The following is a 16,192-nucleotide window of genomic DNA, read 5'->3' on the forward strand; positions in this document are numbered from 1 at the left end:
TTCCCTCCATTAGGCCCAAACACATCAGGACAGAGTAGCTGCTCTGAGGCCTCTGCTCAGGCAGAAGATGATTTAATGGTTGGAGTTTTTCCCCATTAGCTCTGGACCCGGTCAGAGGTGGGGGCAGTTAATGGAAGGTTTAATTTGTGTTTTGGGGGAATTGGTGAATGATATGGGAAGGATCCACATGAGAAACAATGGTTCTGGTGTTTTCCCAAGCATCGCAGACAGTTCTACAGTTGTGACTGCCTGTTAGGTTCATGTTTGCATCTGCAACTTCCAGTGATTGTTTATTACTGTTCAGCTGAAGAATTCATCTACTTCTGCTTATTCTTGTGCATTGTTGAAAAGCTGCCCTACTCAATATTTTTATATTAACAATAGTTCAAATTGCTATAATGTGTATGAATTCACTCACAGTGACAAGTTATGAGTTGAGATATTGCTCAATTTTGATGTCTCAATGTGTCAGCTCACTGTGGTTTTACACACACAACTAAACCATTTTAACTCAGTGTCAGCATCATGTTTTTGGCCACAGAAAAGCAGACTGTACACCTGTACTTACAACACCAAACAGCACACAAAGTTAGCAGCTGGTGAACATAGTGGTGCATGTAACAACCAAAGATCCAGATATTTTTCTCAGGAGTTAGTGTAAAGCAGAACAGAGCTGTCCTATAAAGAGAGTAAATATTGAGCAGATATGAACCAGATAGCTAGAAACATGTTGCTCTCTGTCTGCAATCAATTTTGAATCAATCAGTAAATGCCTGTGTATGTATTTCATCAGTTGAAAAGGATAACCAGTGTAACCATGTCTTGTTGTTGCCTGTGTTCGTTCATCAGGGTTGGCCTCCCCCACTGCCCTCCAGTCTCCAGTGCTATCCAAACCTAAGAATAGCAGCCTCGCCATCTCTAAACCACAAGAAGGTCAGTTCTTCCCTGCTGTCTCACTCATTTATTCTACTGTACATTATTTTATAACTATTTAACATGTTAATTTCTGCCTCTCTACACTCTCCTGGTATGTCATACTGCTATCATGTAGAGCCATTGAGTTTTAGCTGGATTGTTCAGCTCTAATCTGATTTAGACTTAATGACATGACTTTGTTACATCCTCAGCTGTCACCAGACACACATTTTCCAAAACAAATTCTACATACAATGAACTAACTGAAATCTTATCTTGAAATGACTTGGTTTCCTGTGTTATGTGATTTCAGATTCTGAGCCATTGAGTTGACAGTGTGTCCACTGGTGTTAGATTGACAGTTTTTGAATGTATGCTGAGTCAGGTCTCATTTGGACACTGTGTAACTTATTGCCTTTGCTTCTCTTTCAAAAGACATGGAGGAGATGTCTGATATTGAAGGTGTATCCCTACTTTATTTGTGTGTTGCACTGTATGCACAATTCATCATTATCACCAAAACCACCAATATCATCAACACTAACGTGCTGATGTTGCTGTGACTTCTATTAGGTTACAAAGCCTAATAGAATGTAAATCATGGGATAGTGTTTAATAAATATGCATGAGTCTGAGGAAGAAGTCATATTCAATGGCTCTTGACTATGAAATGCTCTGTTCACATTAACTCCATTGTGATTGTATGTAACTGTTCATCATGCTCAGTCATTGTTGAAACAACAACAGCATCAAAGACAAGTGCAACTCTACAAGCAACAGACCCTCAGACTGCCTGCCTGCTCAGAGATGAGATCTGTGCTAAAATGAAACACAATGTAAATTTATGGCTCTAACAGCTGTGTGTGTGTGTGTGTGTATGTGTGTTTGTGTTTGTGTGTGTGTGGTTGTGCAGAGATCAAGGCCATCCCAGATCTGAACCTGGAGTCAGACAGGAAGCTGGATAAGCTGGAGTCATTTCTAGGCAAGCTCAACAGTAAAGGTCAGTCCTGTTCAGCACGCAGTCTACAAGTTCATCATGTCTCAGCTCAACACCATACCTGGTCACTGAGTGTGGAATCAGGACCATCACACTGCTCCAATAATACAAAATGGAATTCACATCTCATTCTGATCTGATGTATAACTGAGACTGAACGTAATGCATTAAATACATACCAGTATTCTCTAGTTCACTATGATTCATTTCACATGCATTTTACCAGGCCCATATTGCATGTATCTAGTATTTTCCCCACTTTAAGTCATGATCTGTAAGATTTCAGTCCTGGTTGTTTTGGCTTAATCATTAGTTTGTTCAATAAACCTGGAAACACTGTGAAAAATCCCATTTTAAGCTGTGGAGGAGATTCCTCTCTGATCAGATCAGTCTGTATATTTTCCTTTCAGTGCAACTGTGACAAAAAATTTAGAAATTTAAAAGATGTAGAGAAGATTTTAAAGATTTAGAAAAATATCAAAATGCTTTACATGCAGCACTGTGAGCAAGTATGGATTAAACAAGAGTCACAACTTAGTCTCATGTCATTCCATACTTCACAGTGTTCCTCATGATGGTCTTTAATTTAGGCTTCAACAGCAAATTAAGTTTTTAAAACTATCAGCGATGCTGCCTGAGAGAGAAAAAAACTCTTTTTCCAATACATCAGTGCTTCTTAACCTAATGCTCCCTCTCATACACCAGATACCAAATACCATGCAGTTACTGTGGCCATTGTATAATGATCCTGTCAGGTCCCTTATGCAACATTTACATAATGGACACTTTTTTGTCCAAAAAGCTCTGTTCAGAATGATGTGTACTGATGTGTAAACAGGTTTGAGTGGCTACTCTGTTAAAAATGCAACAGAAGTGGGGAAGTCAACAACAGCTGCACTTCACCATGTCTCCTGCATTACATGAAATGTTCACGCACCAGCTTTGGTCTTCCACATTATGTCCAGTACATACATCTATCATTTCCTTTGGTTGTTTGTAGATAATTTGAAGTCAGAAAAAGACACATCCTGCCAGTAACAATGACAGGAACGGATAGTGTCAAAAATGAGTTTCATGATTTTAAACTTCCTTAATGCATGCATAGAAGTATGGCTTTTAATAGCTTTTTTGTAAAGTTGAAGAAAAATTACAATGTAAATTAAAAATATTAAAAAAATATTTGTTTTGACAAATAGTCTAGTTGCAGCTTAAATGAATTCTAGATAATGTATGATCCTAACCCAGCTGTGTCTTATTTTCCCAGTGTCTGGACTGCCAGAAGCTACCATCACAGTGACAGAGAAGAAGGTAAAGGAAGTGATGACCCTCGAAGATGAAACGTTCTCTAAGTTCTACCGCCATGTGGAGGAGCTCCCCTCCATCACCAACAAGGTGGAGATAGATGAAGACTTTGACGCCATCTTCGGTCCCCAGGAGCCAAAGTAAGCTCTCGCTGCCAGAGGTCAATTTCAAGTCAATAACCCTGACTAATCCATCAGTATGAGACTCTTTCCTCCTGTTAATTGTGACCCTTCACCTCTGACCCCGTCCCAGGCTGACCTCGGAAATGGTGCAGCACAAGCGAGCGGTGCGCCCGGCACGTAACGTCCAGTCATCCAGGAACCCTCTGAAGATGCTCGCTGCCAGGGAGGACATCAGACATGAGTACACAGAGCAGAGGCTCAATGTGGGCCTGCTGGAGAGCAAGAGGATGAAGGCTGAGAAGAGTGAGTGAGAATGGATGAGGAGCTGGAGAATAGATGAGATGAAACTACACAGGGATACAACATGTGACAACCCACTTTGTCACATGTCAATTAGTTCTAAATTTGCACAATTAAACTCCAAATACAATTCTTCATGTTACTGCATTAAATCTTCAGTGTTTTCAAGTATCAGTCTCTTGAATTTGAGTAAGGCATCAAATTCTTCTCATGAATTAATATCCAATCTTGGCCAATTACATAGGAATTTCACATTTTCAGTTTTCAGTTGTAAAAACCTGCTGAACATGGTAAACGCATGAATGTCCTGTAATCACCTACTGCAATGAATGTCTGACTTTGTCTCATCTTTATGATATTGGCTAAGATGTACTGACATATTGACATCCAGTGTTTGAAACAAAAAGGCTCAGAGCAACAGTTACCAACATTACCAATATTATACAACTTATAAATAGTCTTTCCAGGCTGTGAATTAACCCACTCAAGCTACTTTGGGACTTGGAACTGACCCACTTCTAACACCAGATCTGGGACTGGAGTCAGTTTCCTGTCATTGTGCAGAGTAGTCCTCAAAATCTGAGTGTTGTTTTTGAGCTGCACATGGTCAGAGGACCCACAAAGTCAAAGTCATGTAACGTCCTCCTTCACCTCCTCTGACACTGGACACTGGAACTATCTCTGGAGTATTTGATGCTGACATATAAAGACCTTCATTGTCATGCTTGAAAGATCATGTGTGTCTGGCTTTTGTTTCTTTACTTTTATATGTGTTATGACCTTTCTCTCTGTCACATGTCCCCCCCACCCGTGTTCTGTTCTGTTCAATGCAGTGAATAAGAACTCGGGTTTCTCTGAGGTGGCTCTGGCTGGTCTCGCCAGCAAGGAGAACTTCAGCAGTGTCAACCTGCGCAGCGTCAACATCTCGGAGCAGATGTCCAACAACAGTGCTGTGCCCTACAAAAAACTCATGCTCCTGCAGGTCAAAGGTCAGTTGAATGAACAGGCTTCCTCAACCACACACAAACAGGTGCACCTGCACTCATAATAGGATATTATATCATCTGTATTTTTAGAATACAGACATTTTGTGGGTAGTCTGTTAGATTAAGTTTAAGTGTTGTAATGGGAATTCACTAATAGAGAAATATATGACGTATGTATACATTTCAGAGATGTATGGTCAATAGTATTTAGTAAAGCAGATAAGAGCAGTGGTTCTCAACAGGTCTAGCCTCAGAGTCCACATTTTCCCTCAGACATCAAGTCAAGGTCTATTCATAGGCTGGCTTAACATTCAGTTTTATTTCCATCCATCCATTCTGAGTGTCAGTGAATCTGAACCCAGGACCGGAGGAGGCGGTGGATAACTACTGAGCAATTTCAATTCACAAACTGAAAACTAAAACAGTGTCACCCTGGTTTAAAACTCAAACAGGTGTTAGAGAACGGTCAACTTTTAGACCGCAACCCACCAGTTGGGAACCACTGGTTTACAACAGGGACTCCAGCCAGATGTCAGGCACCTTACAGGACAAATATAGAGACTAACACATTGAGGGGTTATCATGCTGTACCAAAAAAATCTGTACCTCTAGAAGTCCTGTGTTGAAAAATGAAGTTGAAGGCACCTTCAAACAGACAGACTTGAGGACACAGTTTATGGCCAAGCAGAAATATAATAAAATAAGCTTTACATTTTCCATATCTTTTATATTTGCTTGTTCTGTGGAAACATTCCTGTGAAATATTCAGCTGGTGAAGCCTGTACCTTTAGTAGCAGTTGACTTGCTCAGCTCTGAAGGATGCTGCTTCAAGGGTGTCCTTTCCAGAGGATATCTAAAATGGGAGACGAGAGTTGGTCTATTTTGGTGTCTTTGCACCTCCTCCAAAGTCTGTTGGTGACAGCTGTAGCTCTAAATCATTCTCCCCAGGTCACCACACGCGATCCTGGGCTGATCCTTTCCTCCAAACCCCAGTGTGTGTAATCCAGAGCAAATCCACTACACCAGGGGTACCAGTTGTTAGGAGGTCAACTGATCTAACCTGACAGTGTTGTTTTAGAGTAGCTTCTGCTGGTCTCCGCTGAGCCAAAGAGATCCTGAACCACCAAAGCCCCTGAACAACCTTGCACTTGTATTTAGACCAGCTTATGATTTATTATGTACTTGTGTTCTATCTTGGCTACATTTGTCAGTTGTCGTTTAAGAAGTTTCTAAAACAAATTGATGGGTATACAGATACAGTTAAATGTACACACATGTACAGGGTCAAATGGTGATGTCTGCCATATTGTTGCCCTGACACCCAGAGTATGATAACCCAGGCATGCTGACAGTGATAATCAGAGCAGTCACTGATGAGCCACGTGCCTGTGTGTTTGTGTGTGAAACCAGGCCGAAGGCACGTTCAGACCAGGCTGGTGGAGCCCAGAGCGTCCTCCCTGAACAGCGGCGACTGTTTCCTGCTCCTCACGCCGCACCACTGCTTCATCTGGACCGGAGAGTTTGCCAACGTCATTGAGAGGAACAAGGTTAGTCTGGCTTTTCAGTGCTACAGAGTAACACAAAACATTAGAGGACAAGCTTGTTTGGGTACACTCATGTCAACATAGGTGGAGTGAGGATGTTGTTATGTGGGGCAGGCTTCACGTGCAGGATGTTAACGCAACTGTGGGAGGAAGCAGCAGTGGCACAGCAAAGGAAGAAGTGTGTAAGGACAGAGTGAAAAGGGTTGTGTGTGTGTGTGTGTGTGTGTGTGTGTGTGCATGTTGGCGGAGTTGTTGCAGGAAACTGACACAAAATAAGGCTATTGTTCAAAGTCCAGACTGGCTGATGACCTTCGTTTGGCTCAACAGAGTGCGGACCTCAAGCTGACAACAAAAAAAAGCTCTACACCACAGGCCACGTAATTTATGAGGGGATGTTTTAGTTCAGTTCATTATGAGTTCATTGATAACATGACCAAGTTTAAACAGAAATGTCTTTGTATTCTAGAGAATATTGAACCAAATTTTTCCTTCCAGAATGATATGTAGGTCTTTAGAGATTAACTTAAAAATCGCCATGATGCATTTCCTTGTGTTTTCTGCCAAGTATAAACAGTACATTAACTTTTTCTCTTCTAAGAAAAGAACAGAACACCAGGTATTTTTTTGGAGTTAGATTTAACTGGAACTCATCCATAACAAGAAATTAATAGTTTTCCCATTTCATCGTTTCAGGCCTCAGAGTTGGCCAACTTCATCCAGAGCAAAAGAGATTTGGGTTGTCGTGCTAACTATGTCCAGATCATCGAGGAGGGTGTCAACACACACAGCCATGCTTCCAAGGAGTTCTGGAAGATTCTGGGAGGACAGTCAAGTTATCAGTGTAAGGATCTGATCTGATATGGAATGCAGCTGGGATAATTAAAGAAACACTGAAATGCAATGCTGCCCTTGTTTTCCTTGTAGCTGCAGGAACCCCAGATGAGGATGAGTTGTATGAGGGTGCCATTGTGGAGACAAACTGTATTTACCGCCTGATGGATGACAAACTGGTCCCAGATGATGATTTTTGGGCCAAGATGCCTCGCTGCTCCTTGCTCAACCCCAAGGAGGTCAGACAACCTAAATGAGCCTTTTTAACTGGTGACATGTCTAACATTTTAAATAACTCAAGACGTGAAGCTGTAACTCAGTCAGATCTAACACGTGTTTTTAAAGCCATTATGTGCAGCATTTTAAAATGTTCAACTTTGGTTCCCCCAAGTGGTCATAAAAAAATACAGACATTGTGGCAGACAGCAATACATGCTGCTGTTAATGACTCCTAAAAAACACCTCTCTCTGTCTGTCTCCTGTGCAGGTTTTGGTGTTTGACTTCGGCAGTGAGATGTACATATGGCATGGGAAGGAGGTGACACTGGCACAGAGGAAGGTGGCCTTCCAGCTGGCCAAGCACCTGTGGAACGGCACCTTCGACTACACTAACTGTGATATCAACCCCCTCGACCCAGGAGAGTGCAATCCACTCATACCCAAGTATGGAAACACATACTACAGCTCAAACACATGATGAGATACTTCCAGTGCATGCAGTAGTTTTCCAAACTCACTTAATGCTCTAAATACTCTCAGTATTTATCATTAATGAATGAATGGCAGAGATAACCACTATTACTATAACACTGAGAACATCTTCATTGATTGAAGTGCTAGTATTGTGTCACTGATGCACTATATCCTCTTCACCTGTAGGAAAGGCCAGGGCCGACCTGACTGGGCAGTGTTTGGCAGACTGACTCAACACAATGAAACCACTCTATTCAAAGAGAAGTTCTTGGACTGGAGTGACGCCAGGAAAACACCCAGCCCCACAAAAAACACCAACGACCACATCACAGATCAAAAGGTATGCAGAAGTAATTCATCACATAAAAGTCCTGCTACTGTCATTAATGTGACACAGAGGATTATACACAGTATCAGATGCTGATCTGTCTCTCTCATCTTCACCCCAGGAGCACACGTCTGATCAGCCCCGAGCGTATGATGCCTCCCTGATGCTGCCCCTCCATCAGGCGCCTGTCTGCACCAGACTAGACGGGTTCAACGTGGGGCGGGGGTACGGCCTGGTGGAGGCAGAGGAGTGGCGGAGCTATGAGATCAGCACTCTAGCGGTGGAGGTGTGGCACATCCTGGAGTTCGACTACAGCCGCCTGCCTCGCCAGAGCATCGGCCAGTTCCATGAAGGCGACACCTACGTGGTGAAGTGGAAGTACATGGTCAGCACCGCAGGTTAGTGCAGATTTCCTGCTGTAATATTTTAGAGTGTAATTATGAAAAAAATATCATCCATCTGATAATCCATCTCTCTCTTATAATATGTTCCTATATGATCAAAAAATATGATGGACATACTTTATATAGGGTTTATTATTTGCTTATAAAGGTGTCTCAACTCAATTCCATGAAAATGTGGATGAATTAATTTCAGTGGCTTTACACAACAATACCTGCACGCAGACACAAAATCTTCCATTAGTCAGGGCTTGCAGCAGATCACAATAAAAACCGATCATCATTAGTGTCTTTCTAACAACCACTTGCCATCAGTTGGAAAGAGGCAAAACCCAGAGCAGCTGAAGACGGCGGGGGCTGGGAAGGAGAAGTGCTGCTACTTCTTCTGGCAGGGCCGCAACTCCACCGTCAGCGAGAAAGGAACGTCAGCGCTGATGACAGTGGAGCTGGACGAAGAGCGGGGAGCACAGGTACCAGTACGCAAAACACAAGTCTGTTTTCTCTGTGTGCCCATGTGTTTTCTTGGAGCGTGCAGATAGCTTGACTCCTCCTGTTTCACTTCATTTTCCTCCAGGTTCAAGTCCAGCAGGGTAAGGAGCCTCCCTGTTTCCTGCAGTGCTTCAGAGGAGGGATGGTTGTCCACTCAGGGAAGAGAGAAGAGGAGGAGGAAAACTCACAGAGTAAGCCCAGATTATTACTTCAGCACTATCAAGAAAAACAAACTCACCATTTAGTCTCTGCTGCCTTTTCAGTATTTTTCTACAGGCAGGGCAATAGAGTGTTCACTGATCTCTGTTTTCTGAATTATACTCTGATACACAATCTCTGACACGGTCTAAATAAATGAGACTCACAATTCACAATGACTGCCTCTGTAACAGTCATGTAAGTCATGTAGTCATGCCGTATATATCTGAGAACAACAACTGTAGCGTAGAGAAGGTTTGGATGTCAAGAATAGAAACCACCCAGCATAAACACTCCCACTGAAAATTTCAGGAGCTCTGTATTTTGCTACACCTCTAAAAAACAGAGCTTATGTTGTGTAGCTTTTGTCTGAAGTTTCACTTTAGAAATTTTCCTCTTTTATAGTTACTGTGAACACACAACTCATTCAGCTAAATACCTAAAATGTAAAATATGTTTTTTAACCTCACGTCCTCACTTTGCTCCCGTTTTCCTCAGGTGACTGGCGTCTGTATTGCGTGCGGGGAGAGGTGGAGGTGGAGGGCCACTTGCTGGAGGTAGCCTGTCACTGCAGCAGCCTGCGCTCCAGAGTCTCCATGGTGCTGCTCAGTGTAAGCCAGGCTCTCATCTACCTGTGGCACGGCTGCAAGTCTCAGACACACACACGGGACGTGGCACGCACCGCTGCCAACAAGATCAAAGAACAGTGAGTGACAGGAAATCTCGAGATAATAACCAGTGTCTGTTGATCAGAAACCTACTGACATATGGCCTATTTAGATTTTCTGTATTATTAGCGCCATCATCAGTCACTGTGACACTTTTGTCTTTGTGCAGTTGTCCTCTTGAAACAGGCCTCCACAGCAGCAGCAAGGTGACCATTCGGGAATGCGATGAGGGAGCAGAGCCCACAGGATTCTGGGAGGCCCTCGGAAGGAGGGACAGGAAGGCATACGACTGCATGTTGCAAGGTGGAGGAACATAAGAGCATAAAACCTTACACTTAATGGCAAATGGATACAGGGTGTGAATAGTGAAATTTACTAATGTCAGTGTTAATGTGTCATGTTTTTGACCTTTGACCTTAGACCCAGGCAGGTTTAACTTCACACCTCGTCTCTACCAGTTGAGCAGCAGTTCAGGAGAGTTTGCAGCTGTGGAGTTCCTCTACCCAGCCAGAGACCCCAAGCAGGTCAACTCTATGCCCTTCCTACAGGAGGACCTTTATGCAGCTTCCCAGCCAGGTACACACACACACACACACAAAACACACACACATATATATATATAAAACTCAGAAAGTTACCCCTGATCATCTTGTTTCCTCTCTCCGATGTTCAGCCCTGTTCCTGGTGGACAACCACCATGAGGTGTACCTGTGGCAGGGCTGGTGGCCTCAAGACAGTGAAAGCACCGGCTCAGCTCGCATCCGCTGGGATTCTGACAGGAAGTGTGCCATGGAGACTGTGCTGCAGTACTGTAGAGGTATTCCACTTTAGTCTTATCATTTCTAAGTCACAAGTTTTGTTGCACTCTGTCACTGATTGTCATAGCATGTTAGCTATTGCTTCCATAACCACTTCATGTTAGGTCAGTCTTAAATGGAAGCATCCTCAAAGCAGAGCACTAGCTACACTAGTAATAGAAAATGTAGTGCAAAACCTAAAATACAACCTATGCTTGTAACCTAATTTTGAGAAAGGTGCTGCTTCAAAACCAGTGACCTAATTTTGCTTTATTTCCCCAGAAAAGAATGAGAAGAAGCCTCCCAAAGCATATCTGATCCACGCCGGTCTGGAGCCACTCACCTTCACCAATATGTTCCCCAGCTGGGAGCACAGAGAGGACATCGCTGAGATCACTGAGAGGGTGTGTGGATCAAATCACTTTATCTGATTACTCCCAGCTACATCATCTGATATGAAACACCACAGCTCACAGTGTATCCATCAGTGTACTCTCATATACTGAAATACATGCACTTATTGTACAAAAAAAGCAGCTCAGTCCATGTGTAAGCCATTATCTCTTATTGATTTTCCTAATTAAATTCATTATTTAATAAACTCTCAACTCTCCAGGTTCTTTTTGCAGTGAAATGATATGTACAGTATTTTGTGTGTGCTCTTAGGAGGCAGAGGTGTGTAACCAGATTATCCTGGTGGAGGACGTGTTGGCCAGGCTATGTAAAACCACGTACCCACTGGCAGACCTCCTGGCCCGGCCGCTGCCTGAGGGAGTCGACCCTCTTCGTCTGGAGGTCTACCTGTCTGATGAGGACTTTGAGGTAGGAACCTGCAGACTACAGACTGTCACTTATATTACTGTAAGGTTCATACACTTTTAGACATTAGTATAACTGTCAATAATTTAGTAAAGGAGAAAATGTGTGTTTTAGTTTATTTGACATTATGAGGAGAATATCAGATGACTCACAAAGAAAATGTCCATCCATAATATTACCAACAAGCCAACATAATAAATATATATGTCATCAGTAAAATCACTATATGTCAAATATCCCAAAAATCATTTATATTTAAGATTACATACAAATGTTTAACTTGTATGGTAAGTTCACACATGTCAATTTCCCATACACAATGATTTGACTTTTTTGTGTTTGTTTTTAATTGTAGACGCTACTCATAAATATAATTTATTATTATTACATTAATGTGCATGAGTAAGTTATTCCCATTTCTGGCACCACAGACCTAAAGGAACAGATAACCATGCTGTGTTAAACCATGACAAGCGCAAGTTGGCAATATTTTTACCCAAGACTCAGCAGATGACTGAATATTAAAAAACAAATTTGCTGGTGTTTGCTTTATCGCTGTAAATGTCTCGTATTTTATTTCTTTCCATCCTTTTTTTTCCCCCACCCTTTATGTGGCTCTCATCCCAAACCCTGTGATCCCTGCTAGAGATGTGATCTTAAAAAAGTAGTATTTGGGATTGAGTCAAAATAAACTAGTGTGTGTGTTGATGAGTAATGACGGGAGGTCACACAGTGCAAGTGTGATGTATTTTTTAACAGTTAAATGATGTTTCCCATCACAGTATTGTATGTCTGTCCTGTCCTGTGGCTCTTTATTGAGCATTCAGCCTGCTCAGATTTCTGTCTTCATTCATCCCTCTCTTTTGCTTTTCAGTCTGCAGTCTTGTCCTTCATTAATTTCTGTCATCTTTTCTCCATCCTCTTGTCTCTTTGTGAACTTATCTGTTTTATTCATTCCACCCTCCAGGGTGTGGGGGCTTATGGGCAGGTGAGTCATGAGAGATGAGCATGGATGACCCGGACTCGTTGCACAGCATCCTCACTACGTATTCTACTCTATCACTCATAATCCATTTTCCTCTAAACTCTACTTCACTATTATATTTATTTTCTCTCTGATGAAACATCTGAGTTCTCATTTGTTTAGCATGCTGTTACTCACAGTCAACAAGCTGGTGTGTACACCACACTGAATCCTGGTTATATGAGGTCTTAATCAAACTTGAAACAGACCATATTTTACTGGGAAAGAAGAATGGTGTTTGTGTTTTTAATCTCATTGATGCATGAGTGTGTTCTCAGATGTTACTCATTCCTCACCATGCCGGCTGCAGGTTGTTGGTTTGAAATTCTGAACAGTTTGTATGATGAACTATCTTCATGCTTCATGCTGATTGTGTGCACGATTGGTCCCACAGAAAGCCCTTGAGATGACCAGAGAGGAGTATGGGGGTTTGCCTGTCTGGAAACAGGTAAACTTGAAGAAAGCCAAAGGACTTTTCTAAACAGTTGAAACAGAGAGCTGAACTGATGACGTCAGAGAAAGCCACCAAGATGTTGTTTCGCCTCCTCTTTTGTTTACGCCTGGACACAGCAGAGACTCAGGGGTAGCCTCTCCTGAGTTAACTCGGTAATGGAGGGTTGAGGATAGACGAGAGGAGTCACAAAGTCGTGGAAGAGACAATCAGCAGGCGAGAGGTGTGCCAGCTTCTCGTGCTGCAGATTCCCTTCTCATCTGCTTTTGTGTTGGTATTTTGGTTGTGTAAGTAGGAGACAAATGTAGGCAGATGCACCTATGAGTGAATGTGTTAATAGTGCTTGTTTAAATTTACATTCTGTTCATGTATGTACATACTGTATGTACAATATGCAGGACAGCCAGTGCCCTTACATTGTCAGCAATGCAGCCATCTGTTAGAGTGGGAGCAGGTCTGTCAACCTGTTCAACACACTTCACATCAGACTCTCTGCTATTCTTGTATGTATGTTTATGCATTACAAATAATTTATATTTATATCAAATCTATATAGGATTTTTTTAAATGTCATGAATATTCTCTGAACTAAAATAATGAAATAAACTGTATAATAAATGTTAAGAAGGTGTGTGTCATATGTTGATAAATACTGGATATTACAGACATGTGGTCTTGCTGTACAGTTCACCATTTGCCATTTATGAATCAGATGCTGCAGCTTCATTTGGATGCATTTAGTGTCATTATTATTTCAGACAGAAGAAAAGATATAGGCTTTATTAAAGGTGAAGATAGTGTGATGATGAAATGTATGTGATTTTTAAATCCTACAGTGTATAGTGCCTTGCTTTGTGTACAGTTTCTATACAGCTCATAGTCTGCATTTTGAAGACTTTTTGTGATATAAAGAACTATTAGAGAAATAAACCCTGAAAGTTGGATATCTGAAAACGCATCACCTTTTTTTGTCTTTATCTAAAATACACTTACAATGGTACTGTCAAACTCATCACAAAAGTAGCATCACTTGAGCTGAATAATAATAATGTTTTAAAAATGGTTTGATTTGCAGCATTAACCACAGAATGTCATCAGTCATAGTGTGAATCACCCAGTAGAGGGCAGTATAGCACTAAATGTTGCAGAAAGTGAACCTATCAGCTACATTAATGGTCAGTCAAATTAGATCACTCTGTTACTGTCAATAACACTGAGCACAATGTATTTTCCACAAGCTTTCTCATGACAAACACATAAGCCACTTTCTCTATGTTTCACAATTGAAACATTGGGTCATGTTGATGTCATCTGTCCTAAGGATCCAAAGATTCCCTGCAGAGATCCTTGACTAGGACGTACTGCAAAGAAAAATTCAAATTCATTTTTTCTGTCAGCCTGTTTGGAAAACAGTCATGAGCCAACGCAGCATGCAGGAAAAAAAAAAAAAAAAAAATCACAGAGATGAATATAAATTGAATTAATCAGATTTACAGGGCCTTTTACAGAGGATACTTTGTCATGGTAGGAAAAGCACAGGTGTTAATAATTTATTTTAATAACATTATTGATGGCTCTGTTCTATTCAAGTGTCCCCATAAGTAACGATAGTGAACTGACATACACTATACCAGGACCCTGAGACTGAAGCAGATAAACACAATTAAGCTGTCCATAATTGTATTAATTACATCTGTGATTATGTGATTATCCTCCTGTAACATGTTAAAATGTCTTTGGTGAAAAAATCCTATTTGGGAACAATAAAGAAACAAAACTGCTCTGATGCTCCCAAGGCTATCATGTTAGCAGGATTTATTTAGAAAGCAAAATACATTTAAGCCACAAGACGGGCAAACTTATGAGAAGAAAAGTAATGTTAGCAGTTGCTAAAAATTCAGTAGTTTACACAGTGTTGGGGAGGTAAACAATATGTTAAGCTTCCAAGGGAGATCATGACAGAGAAGGTTTGGGAACTACTGGTTGAGGCAGTTAACCCCTAACAAACCCAAAGATGCTTGGTCACAACTGACAAGACTGACTCTCTGTAAATTCCCAGTGACTTTGGAACATGAAGCATGGAAGCATGGAATAATGTATTAATACTGGCAATTCAAATGAAAAAGTCACTGTGTGTTGATGTTACACTCATATTACCACCTCTGTCAGCGGCTGTGATCACCACTGCTGCTTTGGGGTTTGATCTACAACCTACATTTGGTCTGTATGCTCCCCATATGGCAGCTTTATGGATTCTGTTAAAAGCTCAATTACCTATGTGAAAAGTTGCATACCCACACAGGTGAAAGCTACAATCAGCCATCCAACCTGTTAAAGCTCACAGGCTCATTTTCCAGGCTGCCCTCCAACTCACACACACACACACACACACTTGTACTGAAAGCTCTCAGATGTTCTCAATATCAGCCGTTGGCCTGTGTTTAGGAGCAAGAGCAATTAGAGGGGAATTTCATGCAATCACAGTAGAACAATATACACAGCAGGTTTCTGTCCATCCAACTGTTGATCGAGTGTTGCTCAATATTTTAACAGTCTTACTGACAGCTCGTCCTGAAACAGCAACAAGAGAGAGAAGAAGCTGCTGCCTTTTCCAAAAAGGTTGGCAAGGAGCTGCGTGGTTCTCACTGTTTTTCATCTGCTCGCCCTCTCTTGCATGCTAAGTTGTTGGATGCGGAGCCTGTGCTAGATTATTCTGTTACACATGCCTCCACTGAACTCCTCTGGCCTGTGAGGAGTTTGATGTGCGACACAGTGCGTATCCGCCCCCACCCACTCCTCCACAACCACTCAGTGCAACAAGCTCCAACTCCCTCCCCCCCATCCCTCCACTCGCTGTCTCCAGAAAGACAGTAGGATGTACAGTACGTTGCTGTGCACACACTGCCAGGTGTGTGTAGTATCTCTGAACCCATTTTTGACTCTAAGCCCAGTTTCTGTGCTGAGCTCCAACCAACTTTCTTTTGATACAATCCCTTTACAGGATGCAAAGACATGAATGCAAAACACCATGAGGTATATACACACACCTGTGTAGTACAATCTGTACAGTACAATACACATGGCAGCTGCTGTCATATAACAGATGTAGTAAACACACTTACAGAACAGAATGGAAAGTAGAGGTAAGTCATAAAAAAAACACAAAGGACATATCTGTTTGCATTTGCTTGATTGACAGTTATTCTTTCTTTTATCTGTACTCTTCTGATTGGCTAAATGATTTAAGTTCCACACAGTTTTACCTTATTATAGCAGCAGTGACTAGTACATTTTTTAAAAATCTGTGTCTTCAGTTTTCAAAGGGAC

General features: G+C 41.7%; 1 protein-coding gene across 1 annotated transcript in view; it reads left to right on the forward strand.

The window, feature by feature from the left end:
* Positions 1-13,819, forward strand: part of svila (supervillin a) — a 45,964-nt gene extending 32,145 nt beyond the window's left edge. Inside the window, exons 20-40 of the mRNA XM_051066952.1 lie at positions 850-933; positions 1,829-1,915; positions 3,177-3,354; positions 3,467-3,639; positions 4,470-4,625; positions 6,033-6,169; positions 6,860-7,007; positions 7,091-7,236; positions 7,485-7,660; positions 7,877-8,030; positions 8,140-8,416; positions 8,735-8,889; positions 8,994-9,099; positions 9,605-9,812; positions 9,944-10,077; positions 10,195-10,350; positions 10,448-10,591; positions 10,854-10,975; positions 11,238-11,393; positions 12,358-12,378; positions 12,809-13,819. Coding sequence (XP_050922909.1) covers positions 850-933; positions 1,829-1,915; positions 3,177-3,354; positions 3,467-3,639; positions 4,470-4,625; positions 6,033-6,169; positions 6,860-7,007; positions 7,091-7,236; positions 7,485-7,660; positions 7,877-8,030; positions 8,140-8,416; positions 8,735-8,889; positions 8,994-9,099; positions 9,605-9,812; positions 9,944-10,077; positions 10,195-10,350; positions 10,448-10,591; positions 10,854-10,975; positions 11,238-11,393; positions 12,358-12,378; positions 12,809-12,895 — 3,005 coding nt within the window. The 3' untranslated portion in view covers positions 12,896-13,819. The remainder of the gene's footprint in view (positions 1-849; positions 934-1,828; positions 1,916-3,176; positions 3,355-3,466; positions 3,640-4,469; positions 4,626-6,032; positions 6,170-6,859; positions 7,008-7,090; positions 7,237-7,484; positions 7,661-7,876; positions 8,031-8,139; positions 8,417-8,734; positions 8,890-8,993; positions 9,100-9,604; positions 9,813-9,943; positions 10,078-10,194; positions 10,351-10,447; positions 10,592-10,853; positions 10,976-11,237; positions 11,394-12,357; positions 12,379-12,808) is intronic.
* Positions 13,820-16,192: the final 2,373 nt, after the last annotated feature.

The sequence above is a fragment of the Lates calcarifer genome, linkage group LG24, assembly GCF_001640805.2.
Source record: "Lates calcarifer isolate ASB-BC8 linkage group LG24, TLL_Latcal_v3, whole genome shotgun sequence".
NCBI classification, from domain to species: Eukaryota; Metazoa; Chordata; class Actinopteri; family Centropomidae; genus Lates; species Lates calcarifer.